This window comes from Salvelinus sp. IW2-2015, linkage group LG11, assembly GCF_002910315.2.
Source record: "Salvelinus sp. IW2-2015 linkage group LG11, ASM291031v2, whole genome shotgun sequence".
Taxonomy (NCBI): Eukaryota; Metazoa; Chordata; class Actinopteri; order Salmoniformes; family Salmonidae; genus Salvelinus; species Salvelinus sp. IW2-2015.
In genome coordinates this window covers 50,524,380-50,538,095 of record NC_036851.1, presented here as the reverse complement: position 1 = coordinate 50,538,095, position 13,716 = coordinate 50,524,380, and the positions used below count along the sequence as shown (strand labels likewise).

The following is a 13,716-nucleotide window of genomic DNA, read 5'->3' as shown; positions in this document are numbered from 1 at the left end:
CCTTTCGGTTACTAGTCCAACGCTCTAACCACTAGGCATGATGCTGCCACCACCATGCTTCACTGTGGGGATGGTATTCTCAGGGTGATGAGAGGTGTTGGGTTTGTGCCAGACATAGCGTTTTCCTTGATGGCCAAAAAGCAACATTTTAGTCTCATCTGACCAGAGTACCTTCTTCCATATGTTTGGGGGGTCTCCCACATGCCGTTTGGCAAATGTTTTTATTTTTATTTTTAAGTATTGTCTTTTTTCTGGCCACTTCCGTAAAGCCCAGCTCTGTGGAGTGTATGGCTTAACGTGGTCCTATGGACGAATACTCTAATCTCTGCTGTGGAGCTCCTTCAGGGTTATCTTTGGTCTCTTTGTTTCCTCTCTGATTAATGCCCTCCTTGCCTGGTCCTTGAGTTTTGGTGGGCAGCCCTCTCTTGGCAGGTTTGTTGTAGTGCCATATTCCTTCCATTTTCTAATAATGGATTTAATGGTGCTCTGTGGGATGTTCAAAGTTTTGGATATTTATTTATAACTCAACCCTGATCTGTAGTTCTCCACAACTTTGTCCCTGACCTATTTGGAGAGCTCCTTGGTCTTCATGGTGCCGCTTGCTTGGTGGCGGCCCTTACTTAGTGGTGTTGCAGACTCTGGGGCCTTTCAGAACAGGTGTATATATACTGAGATCATGTGACAGATCATGTGACACTTAGATTGCACACAGGTGGACTTTATTTAACTAATTATTTGACTTCTGAAGGTAATTGGTTGCACCAGATCTTATTTAGGGGCTTCATAGCAAAGGGGTGAATACATATGCACGCACCACATTTCCGCAAAACAATTTAGTGAAATTTTTTGAAACAAGTAATTTTTTTTCATTTCACTTCACCAATTTGGACTATTTTGTGTGTGTCCATTACATGAAATCCAAATGAAAATCAATTTAAATTACAGGTTGTAATGCAACAAAATAGGAAAAATGGCAAGGGGGGGGTGAATACTTTTGCAAGGCACTGTATATTCATCTGTCTGGACCAGGCTACTAATTAATCTGTCTGGATGAAACTGAACTGTTCCATATGTCTGGTTCTGGTTCCAGATTGGCATCCAGAGCTACAGCAGTGCTAGCACCTGTCACTCCAGACCCAGTCAGACGCGTAGCGACTACGGGAAGCTGTTTGTGGTCCTGGTGATCATAGGTTCTGTCTGTGTGGTCATCATCGCCTCTGGTCTAATCTATATCTGCTGGCAGAGACGCCTGCCTACGCTGAAGACTAGGGTAAGACCAGCTTGATAACTGCCTAAGCTGAAGACTAGGGTAAGAAATCAAATCAAATCAAATTTTATTGGTCACATACACGTGGTTAGCAGATGTTAATGTGAGTGTAGCGAAATGCTTGTGCTTCTAGTTCCGACCATGCAGTAATATCTAACAATAATCGAACAATTTCACAACAACTACCTTATACACACAAGTGTAAAGGAATTAATAAGAATATGTACATATAAATATATGGATGAGCGATGGCCGTGCGGCATAGGCAAGATGCAGTAGATGGTATAGAGTACAGTATATACATATGAGATGAGTAATGTAGGGTATGAAAACGTTATATAAAGTGGCATTGTTTAAAGTGACTAGTGATACATTTATTACATCCAATTTTTTATTATTATGTGGCTAGAGATTTGAGTCAGTATGTTGGCAGCAACCACTCAATGTTAGTGATGGCTGTTTAACAGTCTGATGGCCTTGAGATAGAAGCTGTTTTTCAGTCTCTCGGTCCCTGCTTTGATGCACCTGTACTGACCTCGCCTTCTGGATGATAGCGGGGTGAACAGGCAGTAGTTCGGGTGGTTGTTGTCCTTGATGATCKTTWTGGYCTTCCTGTGACATCGGGTGGTGTAGGTGTCCTGGAGGGCAGGTAGTTTGCCCCCGGTGATGCGTTGTGCAGACCGCACTACCCTCTGGAGAGCCTTACAGTTGTGGGCGGAGCAGTTGCCATACCAGGCGGTGATACAGACCGACAGGATGCTCTCGATTTTGCATCTGTAGAAGTTTGCGTGTTTTCGATGACAAGGCAAATTTCATCGGCCTCCTGAGGTTGAAGAGGCGCTGTTGCCCTTCTTCACCACGCTGTCTGTGTGGGTGGACCATTTCAGTTTGTCCGTGATGTGTACGCCGAGGAACTTAAAACTTTCCACCTTCTCCACTACTGTCCTGTCGATGTGGATRGGGGGGGGGGGGGGGGTGCTCCMTCTGCTGTTTCCTGAAGTCCACAATCATCTCCTTTGTTTGGTTGACTTTGAGTGTGAGGTTATTTTCCTGACACCACACTCCGAGGGCCCTCACCTCCTCCCTGTAGGCTGTCTCGTCATTGTTTGTAATCAAGCCTAACACTGTAGTGTCGTCTGCAAACTTGATGATTGAGTTGGAGGCGTGCATGGCCACGCAGTCATGGGTGAACAGGGAGTACAGGAGAGGGCTGAGAATGCACCCTTGAATCCACCCCAGTGTTGAGGATCAGCGGGGTGGAGATGTCGTTTCCTACCTTCACCACCTGGGGGGCGGCCCGTCAGAAAGTCCAGGACCCAGTTGCACAGGGTGGGGTCGAGACCCAGGGTCTCGAGCTTAATGACGAGTTTGGAGGGTATTATGGTGTTAAATGCTGAGCTGTAGTCGATGAACAGCATTCTTACATAGGTATTCCTCTTGTCCAGATGGGTTAGGGCAGTGTGCAGTGTGATTGCGTCGTCTGTGGACCTATTGGGGCGGTAAGCAAATTGGAGTGGGTCTAGGGTGTCAGGTAGGGTGGAGGTGATATGATCCTTGACTAGTCTCTCAAAGCACTTCATGATGACGGAAGTGAGTGCTACGGGGGAGATAGTCGTTTAGCTCAGTTACCTTAGCTTTCTTGGGAACAGGAACAATGGTGGCCCTCTTGAAGCATGTGGGAACAGCACTCTGGGATAGGGATTGATTGAATATGTCCGTAAACACACCAGCCAGCTGGTCTGCACATGCTCTGAGGACGCGGCTAGGGATGCCGTCTGGGCCGGCAGCCTTGCGAGGGTTAACACCTTTAAATGTTTTACTCACATTGGCTGCGGTGAAGGAGAGCCCGCAGGTTTTGGTAGCGGGCTTTGTCAGCTTGATAACTGCCTAAGCTAGAGACTATGGTAAGACCAGCTTGATGACTGCCTAAGCTGAAGACTAGGGTAAGACCAGCTTGATGACTGCCTAAGCTAGAGACTAGGGTAAGACCAGCTTGATAACTGCCTAAGCTGAAGACTAGGGTAAGACCAGCTTGATAACTGCCTAAGCTGAAGACTAGGGTAAGACCAGCTTGATAACTACCTAACCTGAAGACTATGGTAAAACCAGCTTGATAACTGCCTAAGCTGAAGACTAGGGTAAGACAGCTTGATAAACTGCCTAACTGAAGACTAGGGTAAGACCAGCTTGATAACTACCTAACCTGAAGACTATGGTAAAACCAGCTTGATAACTGCCTAAGCTGAAGACTATGGTAAAACCAGCTTGATAACTGCCTAAGCTGAAGACTATGGTAAAACCAGCTTGATAACTGCCTAACCTGAAGACTAGGGTAAGACCAGCTTGATAACTGCCTAAGCTAGAGACTAGGGTAAGACCAGCTTGATAACTGCCTAACCTGAAGACTAGGGTAAGACCAGCTTGATAACTTGGAAAGTGGTAGTCATTTTTGTTGTTAGGAAGGAACACATTGTATATGTTATTGGTTACGTGGCATTTTGTTACACTATTTATATACACCACGTATTTATATAGTGGATTCCTAACATAGTTCACTGTAATATATTTCCTGCTGTACATATCATTCTTAGTACACATTGTTGGTGTACATACTCATAGATTGTATTTGTTTTACTGACAGTGTTATTTGGTTTGTTCATTGGATATTCGTTCTGACATTCTTGATTTCTCGTTTCTAGTTTTGGATTATTTGTGTACTTGTTTGACATTTGAATGCACTGTTAGGAGCTATTAACATAACGAGTTTTTCGCKGCACCCGCTATAACATCTGCTAAACAGTGTACTCGACCAATAAACTTTGATTAGATTTGATTTGACTAGTTTTACCAATGCAACAAAATACTTGCATTCCAGTGTGTTCATGTGTAAGTCATTTTATATTATTGATGTTATTAAAACATTTTTTTTCTCTCCTGGTCTCTCCCAAGACACGAGGTGAGGAGCTCCATTTTGTGGAGAACGGCTGCCATGACAACCCCACCCTGGACGTCACGAGTGACGGGGGGCCGCCAGAGATGCAGGAGAAGAAACACCACCCGTACCACCACGCTAACGGACTGACGGCTGGGACCGGGTCTGGGGGGATGGCCGGGGGGGAGGGAGGGAGCAGTGGCTGGCAGGTCCTGGTCAACAAACCTGGAGGGAAGGAAGAGGATAATATGGAAGAGGACACACACCTTTAGTAGAGAGAAGAAGAGTTGAAGTGGATACACACCTTTAGTAAAGAGAAGAAGAGTGGAAGAGGATACACACCTTTAGTAAAGAGAAGAAGAGTGGAAGAGGATACACACCTTTAGTAAAGAGAAGAAGAGTGGAAGAGGATACACACCTTTAGTAAAGAGAAGAAGGAAGATGGAAAAAGGGTAGCCTGGATCCAGATCTGTTTGTGCTGTCTTGCCGACTTCTATGGTCATTGTCACATTTGGCTTGGTAGAGACGGCACAAACAGATCTGCCAGTCGGACTGGGCTAGAAAGAGAACTCATGATGAAGACGCAAAAAATCATCAGTGTTGTGAAACTTGTGAATGCATCGGCTGTCAAATTAGAAACACACATGAAGTAAACTAATCAGAAGAAACAACTTCTTAAAGMTACTTAGATGTTTTATCTATTGACTATGATTATATGATTATATGATATGGACTTGATCATCTACTCTGCTTTCCTTTTTTGTCAACTAAGCATGATTCACATCTATTACTAAACACTGTACAGCTACAGGGACGTTTCAGAATGTTGAAACATTGAATGTTAGATTACCCAATCAGAGTGAATAGAGGTGGTATTCCTCTGTTATGAGTATGAATGTTCATAGTGGAACTCCTGAAGTTAGGATATTGTATTTAACATGTTGAATGCAGACTTAAACGCTATATGCTAGCTATTCTGTATTATGTAAAGTTGGAATGGCTGCTCTGTATCTGGTCAGTTCACACTGATCTTAGTTCAAAATCACACAATAATTTGGAAGCATCCATTACTCTCAGCCTCCTTACAATCAAGAATAAGTCAACAAAATAACTAGTTTGGTTGCCGGATCTGATTGCTTTTTGCAAAGTGATCTCTGGCTGCTGTGACATGGTAACAAACAAGGGGTTGGCTAAAACAGTCTGGCAACCAGACTGCAAAACAACAGAGGGAGGCTGGCAATATTTAAAATGCTTTCAGTTATAGTTATATATATCACACTGAATTAACTGATTATAAGCACAGCTAATATTGTTTTGGGCTATTAACTGTAGAAGTGAAGGCCTGTAAATATGAATGTAATTTGAAGTCATGCTGCTATAATTTCTTCTGTGGCGTTAATGACATTCTGTCATTTAAATGTGAACAATATATCTTCTCTGCCTGACAGTATTGCCACTGCTTCAAAATGGTGGGATATGTTTTTAGTGCAGAGTCAGCTTGAGGTCAGCTTATTTTACAGAAAGGGAACAATATCACCAAGCAGGCATGCTGGCACACATCTCCCATAGCCTACACTGTGCTTAGCCTATAAGTATTTGAAACGCTTAAATCAGTATCACAAGCTAAAACTGTTTKTGTGTGTGTGTGTGTGTGGGGGGGTGGTTAGCTTCCAAAAATAGTAAGATCTTATATTGGAGGGATAGGCTACTAAACGAATGCTGTCCCCTCCTCGTTTGTTGTATTTCGCATGACTAAACAAGCAGATAGCCACTATGTGTTTTAAATTCTGTATTGGAGGGTTGACCTCGCCAGGGTCGTGTTCATTAGGCATCAAACGGAAGAAAACTGACTGAATCAGAGAGGGACTACTTGACTTGTCCAATAAGAAACACACATTTTAATATTCCGTCGCAAGATCATTTTCCGTTGTTGCGTTCCCTAATGAACACGACAAGAGGAAAGTTCAGAGAATAGGAGAACCAATTATTTATATATACACTAAATGACTGATAGGGGGCGCTGTGTTGAAGCCAATGCACAGCCATCTTGGTACTCCTCCTCCATTGTAATGAAGCCACCGCACAGCCATCTTGGTACTCCTCCTCCATTGTAATGAAGCCAATGCACAGCCATCTTGGTACTCCTCCATTGTAAAACATTTTTCGGGAAGCTATATAAATCAATTTATTACTGTCTACAATCGTTTTAAATTATATTATGTGAGCTAAACATAATATATATAAATAAAACATACTATTTAGAGATTACTAATGTTACTGTCCCCACTACAACAACAAAAATTACTTTAAAATGTAATTTTGTCCTTGAAACATTTATTTGAAATGCTGTAGAATTCCATTCATTCCTGTGGAGGACTGCACCTACAGGGGAGTACCAATATGGCGTCCCGAAGGCTTCAAAAACCTCTCAATGGCCAATACGTAGCATTGGTCTGAGAAATCAGCAGTAGGTCTGTGTGGGCTGCTCCGATGTATTGCTCGTGCAGTGTTGTCTCTATCCACTTGAAAGCTACACTGAGATAAGTGTGGCTCAGTGTCTTTAAAATGTCGATGTTATTGATGAAGTAATATCGCATCTTTGAGTGTCATCAAGTTGTGTGTGTTATTTCTATTAGAAGTGTACTGACCTTGTCCCGAGGCTCCATTGCTACGACAGAGAGAGAGGGAGATGGCTGGAGATGAGATTAGAAGATTTGTTATTTGGATTTATAAATTAACATGATTTCTAGTTTTTCCCACAACTTTTTGTGCGAAATTTTGTTTTTTAAAATTCATATTAGTTTTCATTAATCTTTCACTGTTTTGGATTTATGTATCATGCAATATATAGAAAATAAACGTCTGGGAAATGTTCCTTTGGTAGGACTGCTTACAGCCTTTGTGATATTGTAAAATGCTACAATAGCACCATCTAGTGTATACTATAAAAGTAAACTCCCCGTTCTGGAAGCATGTGTACTTGAATCTGAATATTCATGACTTTTTGACGATGGCTTGATGACACCATCTGATTGGTTGATGATGGCTTGATGATGTCAGCTGACTGCTTGATGATGTCAGCAGACTGGTTGATGGCTTGATGTCAGCTGATTGGTTGATGATGGCTTGATAATGTCAGCTCATTGGTTGAAGATGGCTTGACAATGTCAGCTGATTGGCCCAATAGATAAGAAACAATGTCAACAAGGTTTTGTCTGCTGATTTTATTTATTTAACCAGACAAGTCAGTTAAGAACACATTCTTATTTACAATGACGGCCTACCAAAAGGCAAAAGGCCTCCTGCGGGGAAGGGGATAAAAAAATAATATATATATATATATATAAGTTAGGACAAAACACACATCATGACAAGATAGACAACACAACACTACATAAAAAGACACCTAAGACAACAACATAGCAGGCAGCAACACATGACAACACAGCATGGTAGCAACACAACATGCAGAGGTAGTAATAACACCTGTGGGAAGAGGGGCATTCTTCTTACCAAACTACATGACCTTTGTTTTGGAGGTGTTCAGAACAAAGTTAAGGCCAGAGGAAGCTTGTTGGACACTAAGAAAGCTTTGTTGTAGAGCATTTAACAGAAAATCCGGGGAGGGGCCAGCTGAGTATAAGACTGTATCATCTGCATATAAATGGATGAGAGAGCTTCCTACTGCATGAGCTATGTTGTTGATGTAAATTGAGAAGAGTGTGGGGCCTAGGATTGAGCCWTGGGGTACTCCCTTGRTGACAGCCAGTGGCTGAGACAGCAGATTTTCAGACTTTTTACACTGCACTCTTTGAGAGGCAGTTAGCAAACCAGGCCAAAGACCCCTCAGAGACAACAATACTCCTTAGCCGGCCCACAAGAATGGAATGGTCTACCATATCAAAAGCTTTGGCCAAGTCAATAAAAATAGCAGCAATAGTTTGACACATGGGTTTGACACATGGGTGAGTAAACAATAAAAAACACTATTGTGGTAGCATTAAAATGTGCTATCAATGTATTTCCAGAGTTTTTTCTGGATCCAAATGGGGCTTAGGTGGTGGGTGTGGGTGTTTTAAAGCAAATTCTTCACATTTTGCCATGTAGCGGAGATAAAATGTTGCAGTTTTAAAACAATTTGACATGGCTTGTGCTATTGTAACAGTATAACTTTAGACCGTCCCCTCGCCCCGACACGGGCGCGAACCAGGGACCTTCTGCACACATCAACAACGGTCGCCCACGAAGCATCGTTACCCATCACTCCACAAAAGCCGCGGCCCTTGCAGAGCAAGGGGAAACCCTACTTCAAGTCTCAGAGGAAGTGACGTAACCGATTGAAACGCTATTAGCGCGTACCCGCTAACTAGCTAGCCATTTCACATCCGTTACACTCACCCCCTTTTCGACCTCCTCCTTTTCCGCAGCAACCAGTGATCCGGGTCAACAGCATCAATGTAACAGTATAACTTTAAACCGTCCCCTCGCCCCGACACGGGCGCAAACCAGGGACCTTCTGCACACATCAACAACGGTCGCCCACGAAGCATCGTTATCCATCGCTCCACAAAAGCCGCGGCCCTTGCAGAGCAAGGGGAAACCCTACTTCAAGTCTCAGAGCAAGTGACGTAACCGATTGAAACGCTATTAGCGCGTACCCGCTAACTAGCTAGCCATTTCACATCCGTTACACTATCTGAGTGACCCAAAAAATGATAACAAAATCAATGGGGGCCCCATGCCATAACAAAATACTCCTGAATGCATAAATTTGGGAATTTTAAATTCTCCCTGACTGTTATTGTGGTGATTGTTAAGTTCTTAAAGATGATCTTATTGAAAAATATATAAGTCTGTTATCTTTTCTACATACTTTATATCTGGTTTAAGTTGTTTAAGTTTACACTCAAAAACGTTTTACCATTCCGGAAATTATTGGAGATAGGCAGACTGAAAAAACCTTCAGGCCAARACTTTTCTATGCAGAAAAAAAACTGATTTCATACAGATTTGTGTGCAGGCAGTTTCGTTCTATTTTCAGATGTTCCAGTCATGTTGTTGTAATAGTTCTCACATGGAAGATGGTAGAATTGACATATTCTCCCGTTAATAAAACACTGCATCACAACATCCAATGGTAGTACATTTAAACTAACTTTTTTCCCCCCAACAACAAAGTTCTCAAGACTTGAAATCACATCAAAAAGGCTAACCTTTTTACAATTATATCATACAAAAGCAACAACTTGCATCAACTGCAATAACCACTGATTCCAACAAGAGTTTTTACAGCTACAATCAGAGCTCAAATACAAATGTAAATTTCACAGAAAGTCCATACAATCTTTTACAATAGCAAAGGTACATTGATTAGATTTACAATTGATTCTAATCAAAGTAGTAATTTTGCAGGAATATACCATCTAGACCTGTGAAGACAGGAGAATAGTTGTAGATGAAAGCGCTCTCCTCCTCACTGGCTGAAGAGAACTTGTGTAATGTAGGGTTAGTGTCATGATGACAGGTCATCTACAGGTCATGTACAGGTCATCTACAGGTCATGTAAAGGTTAATGGTCCAATACAGCTACAATCCAATAGCTGGACTGTCATCTACAGTCACTCACCAGGCCAGAGTTGTACAATCCAATAGCTGGACTGTCATCTACAGTCACTCACCAGGNCTGGACTGTCATCTACAGTCACTCACCAGGCCAGAGTTGTACAATCCAATAACTGGACTGTCATCTATAGTCACTCACCAGGCCAGCATTGTACAGTCCAATATCTAATCTATAGTCACTCCCCAGGCCAGCGTTGCAAATAAGAATTTGTTCTTAACCGATTTACCTGGTTAAAGAAAGGTGGACTAAAATAACTCACCCTCGGAGACAAAGAAGTGWGCTGTGTAGAAGGATGCTCTGACGGAGGCAGCAGAGTGGACCATACCTGGCTTATCTACCCACTCAAAGGGACTCTTCTCAGGGTGCCACTGGACAGCATAGAACGGATAGCGATTCGCTACCAGAGAGAAAACGTACAATCTAGGCTCTATTTACAGTATAGCCACTGGAACAGTCTACAATGGGTAGCGATTCCCTACAACAAGAGAGCAGACCAATGAAAACATTCCGCTTGTCAATAGAACCTCGAGGCTCCGGTTACAGTGTGGCTAACAAGGACCTGGGGTCTTGATAATCAATACACTGTGGTGAATGCATTTTACACACATGCCGCTGCAAGTATCCCATGGTTTCAACACCTCTTACTTGATGGCCAAATGAAGTCTCTCTAGCCATGTTCAGACACTGTACAGTACCTTCCATGGTAGAAATGAACTCTCTCCGTCCGTCTCTGTTAGTGGTCAGAACCTTGTAGAAATGTTTCAGCTTGACATTCCGGCTGTAGTTCTGTTGACATGAATCACGACGTTCATTAGTTCTTTTTTAACGTTCCGGAATCAAAAAGTTTACAGTGATATAATTGAATAGAACACATAATTGAATGTCTCTCTATGTTACACTATAGTGAGGCTGAGAAGGAAGTTCCTTGCTCTAGTTTAGGTCATGGGAGAACAGAAGAGGATGGAATTAGCTATATTCTGGTAACTCTGACGCACAGATTTTCAAAACGTTTTCAGATAGCTTCAGACAGAGACGGGTTCAGGTGGTATTAAGTCGCAGTGGTTTGAAAAATTATTTTAATTCTCAGAAATAGTATTACTTGTTCTAGCCTTTTTCAGTAAGAACCGTTAGTCAGCCAGTCAGATAGTCAGCCAGTCAGAACCGTTAGTAAGTCAGTCAGCCAGCCAGTCAGAACCTGTAGTCAGCCAGTCAGTCAGCCAGTCAGAACCGTTAGTCAGTAAGTCAGTCAGCCAGCCAGTCAGAACCTGTAGTCAGCCAGTCAGTCAGCCAGTCAGAACCTTTAGTTAGTCAGTCAGCCAGCCAGTCAGAACACTGTAGTCAGCCAGGCAGTCAGTCAGCCAGTCAGTCAGTACCTGTAGTCAGTCAGTAAGTCAGTCAGCCAGCCAGTCAGTCAGAACCTGTAGTCAGTAAGTCAGTCAGTCAGCCAGAACCTGTAGTCAGTAAGTCAGTCAGTCAGTACCTGTAGTCAGTAAGTCAGTCAGTCAGCCAGAACCTGTAGTCAGTAAGTCAGTCAGTCAGCCAGAACCTGTAGTCAGTCAGTCATCCAGTCAAAAATATTAATAGTAATAGTAAAGTACAGATACCCCAAAAACTACTTAAGTAGTACTTGAAAGTATTTTTACTTAAGTATTTTACACCACTGAATATCAATATTCATAGACAAACACAGGCCAATACACATAGAGAATGCAGAAACACAGTGTTGTCTCTGACCTGGGGTGAATGTGAGAGGCAGGGCCACAGCCTTGGTCTCTGTCAGAGTCAGAAGGTTCTTGTTGCTGGTCAGTACTGTCATCTGTTGGAGGGCCTGGCACGTGCCACATATGGGGAAGTAATCAGACGCATCGTTGGTCTGGAAGACAAAACACGAGCATGAAACAACAGGAGTACTGCTCAACAGGTAGAAGTAATATAGTGGAAGCTGAACCACTACACTGCTAATACCTAAACCAGACACTTCAGATCTGTAAACATAGAAAMATTAGGGACAAGGGGAAGAGGTAGGGAGCTAAATGGAACCCGCTGTCAGTGTCGTAAACTGTGGGRACCATATATTGGACATTTAACTATTTATTAATTATTTGAAACCATTTTATAATTATTGAAAACAATTCAATACATTTATTGTCAATGAAGGATAAAAACAAAATATAATTTTAATGTATCMCTAGCCACTTTAAACAATGCCACTTTATATAATGTTTACATATCCTACATTACTCATCTCATATGTATATACTGTACTCTATACCATTTACTGCATCTTGTCTATGCCGTTCGGCCATCGCTCATCCATATATTTTTATGTACATATTCTTAGTAATTCCTTTACACTTGTGTGTATAAGGTAGTTGTTGTGAAATTGTTAGATTACTTGTTAGATATTACTGCACGGTCTGAACTAGAAGCGCAAGCATTTCGCTACACTCGCATTAACATCTGCTAACCACGTGTATGTGACCGATTTGATTTGGGTATGGAATATCTTGATAGCCAGATCATAGAAGATCTTTGACAGACGACTGAACTGGGATGTCTGCAGATCTACACCCACACCTGGTAGCAGCAGCCTACAACAACCAATKAATCAATCAACCAACCAATCAAATAGCCTATAGTCCTTCACATTTTWATTATTCCCACGAAGGTATCTGATTACAGTTATATAAATAAGTGAACAATAATTTCACTCACCCGTTTATTGAGTTAAATATCTTCTCATACTCTTCATCGGTTCTGTTTATTCTATCAGAGGAAGGAATGAAGGAAGTAAATGATTACAATCAGCCAACATACTTTTGCCACTCAACAGACACTGAGAAAAAACTGTGAGGTGGATTACAAAGCCTTCATTGTGCCTTATTTCCTAGCAAATCACTGGGCTTGGGCTGATCCGGGATAATGCACTGGGCTTGGGCTGATCCGGGATAATGCACTGGGCTTGGGCTGATCCGGGATAATGCACTGGGCTTGGGCTGATCCGGGATAATGCATGGCATTCAAGAGCCCCGTTCAAAGCACGTCAGTCACACACACCTTATGGGGACAACCCTGGCTCCAGCAAAAGTACTTTACATAGGAAGCAGTGATGTAGAAGGATCCCTGAGCATAAGGGCTCCCACTAGTTCTCCTGGCCAGGACCCCTGAAATAACAATACACTCTACATTACAATACATTGCAATACCATGCACTTTACAATACACTCTACATTACCATGCACTTACACATACACTTTACAATTACAATACCATGCACTCTACATTACAATACCATGCACTTTACAATACACTCTACATGACAATACAATACAACCTCTCTTAATCATCACCCAGTGCCTGGCTTGCCTCCGCTTTGTGTACCCGGCCCCCACCATACCCCTGTCTGCACATATCCAGATCCTATTCTACCACGCCCATAATCTGCTCCTTTTATTCTTATGTCCCCAACGGCTTAGAGCACCATTTTGATAGCTTTAGCCCCACCCGTCATCCACTACCCTTTTCTGTGTTTTTCCCGTCGGGTGATGCTGGAGGTAAACCCAGGCCCTGCACTTCCAGCACCCTCATGTTTGACTTCTGTGATCGAAAAGGCCGGCCTTCATGATGTCAACACAGAAGCCTCCTCCCTAATTTGCCTTACTCCAAACCGCTTTAGCCACACTATCTGCCAACGCCTAATGTCCTTCGACTACAGTTGCATTCGTGGCTTAGGAAGCCACAAAATTGGGCATTTCCATTACCCAAATATAACACTTCCGTCAAGGATAAACTGCCAAAGAGGAGAGAGTTGCAGATCACTGCAAGAATAGCCTGCAAAGTTCTGTCATACTTTCCAGGTCTATGCCCAAACAGTCGAACTCTAATTTTTAAAAA

General features: G+C 42.5%; 1 protein-coding gene and 1 pseudogene across 1 annotated transcript in view; one reads left to right on the top strand and one right to left on the bottom strand.

Annotated features, from left to right (window-relative positions):
* The window catches only part of LOC111970532 (podocalyxin-like protein 2), a 36,479-nt gene extending 29,394 nt beyond the window's left edge, over positions 1-7,085 (top strand). The window contains exons 8-9 of the mRNA XM_023997348.3: positions 1,091-1,270; positions 4,217-7,085. Coding sequence (XP_023853116.1) covers positions 1,091-1,270; positions 4,217-4,471 — 435 coding nt within the window. The 3' untranslated portion in view covers positions 4,472-7,085. The remainder of the gene's footprint in view (positions 1-1,090; positions 1,271-4,216) is intronic.
* Positions 7,086-9,888: 2,803 nt separating this feature from the next.
* LOC111970769 (gamma-glutamyl hydrolase-like) lies at positions 9,889-13,410 on the bottom strand (annotated as a pseudogene).
* Positions 13,411-13,716: the final 306 nt, after the last annotated feature.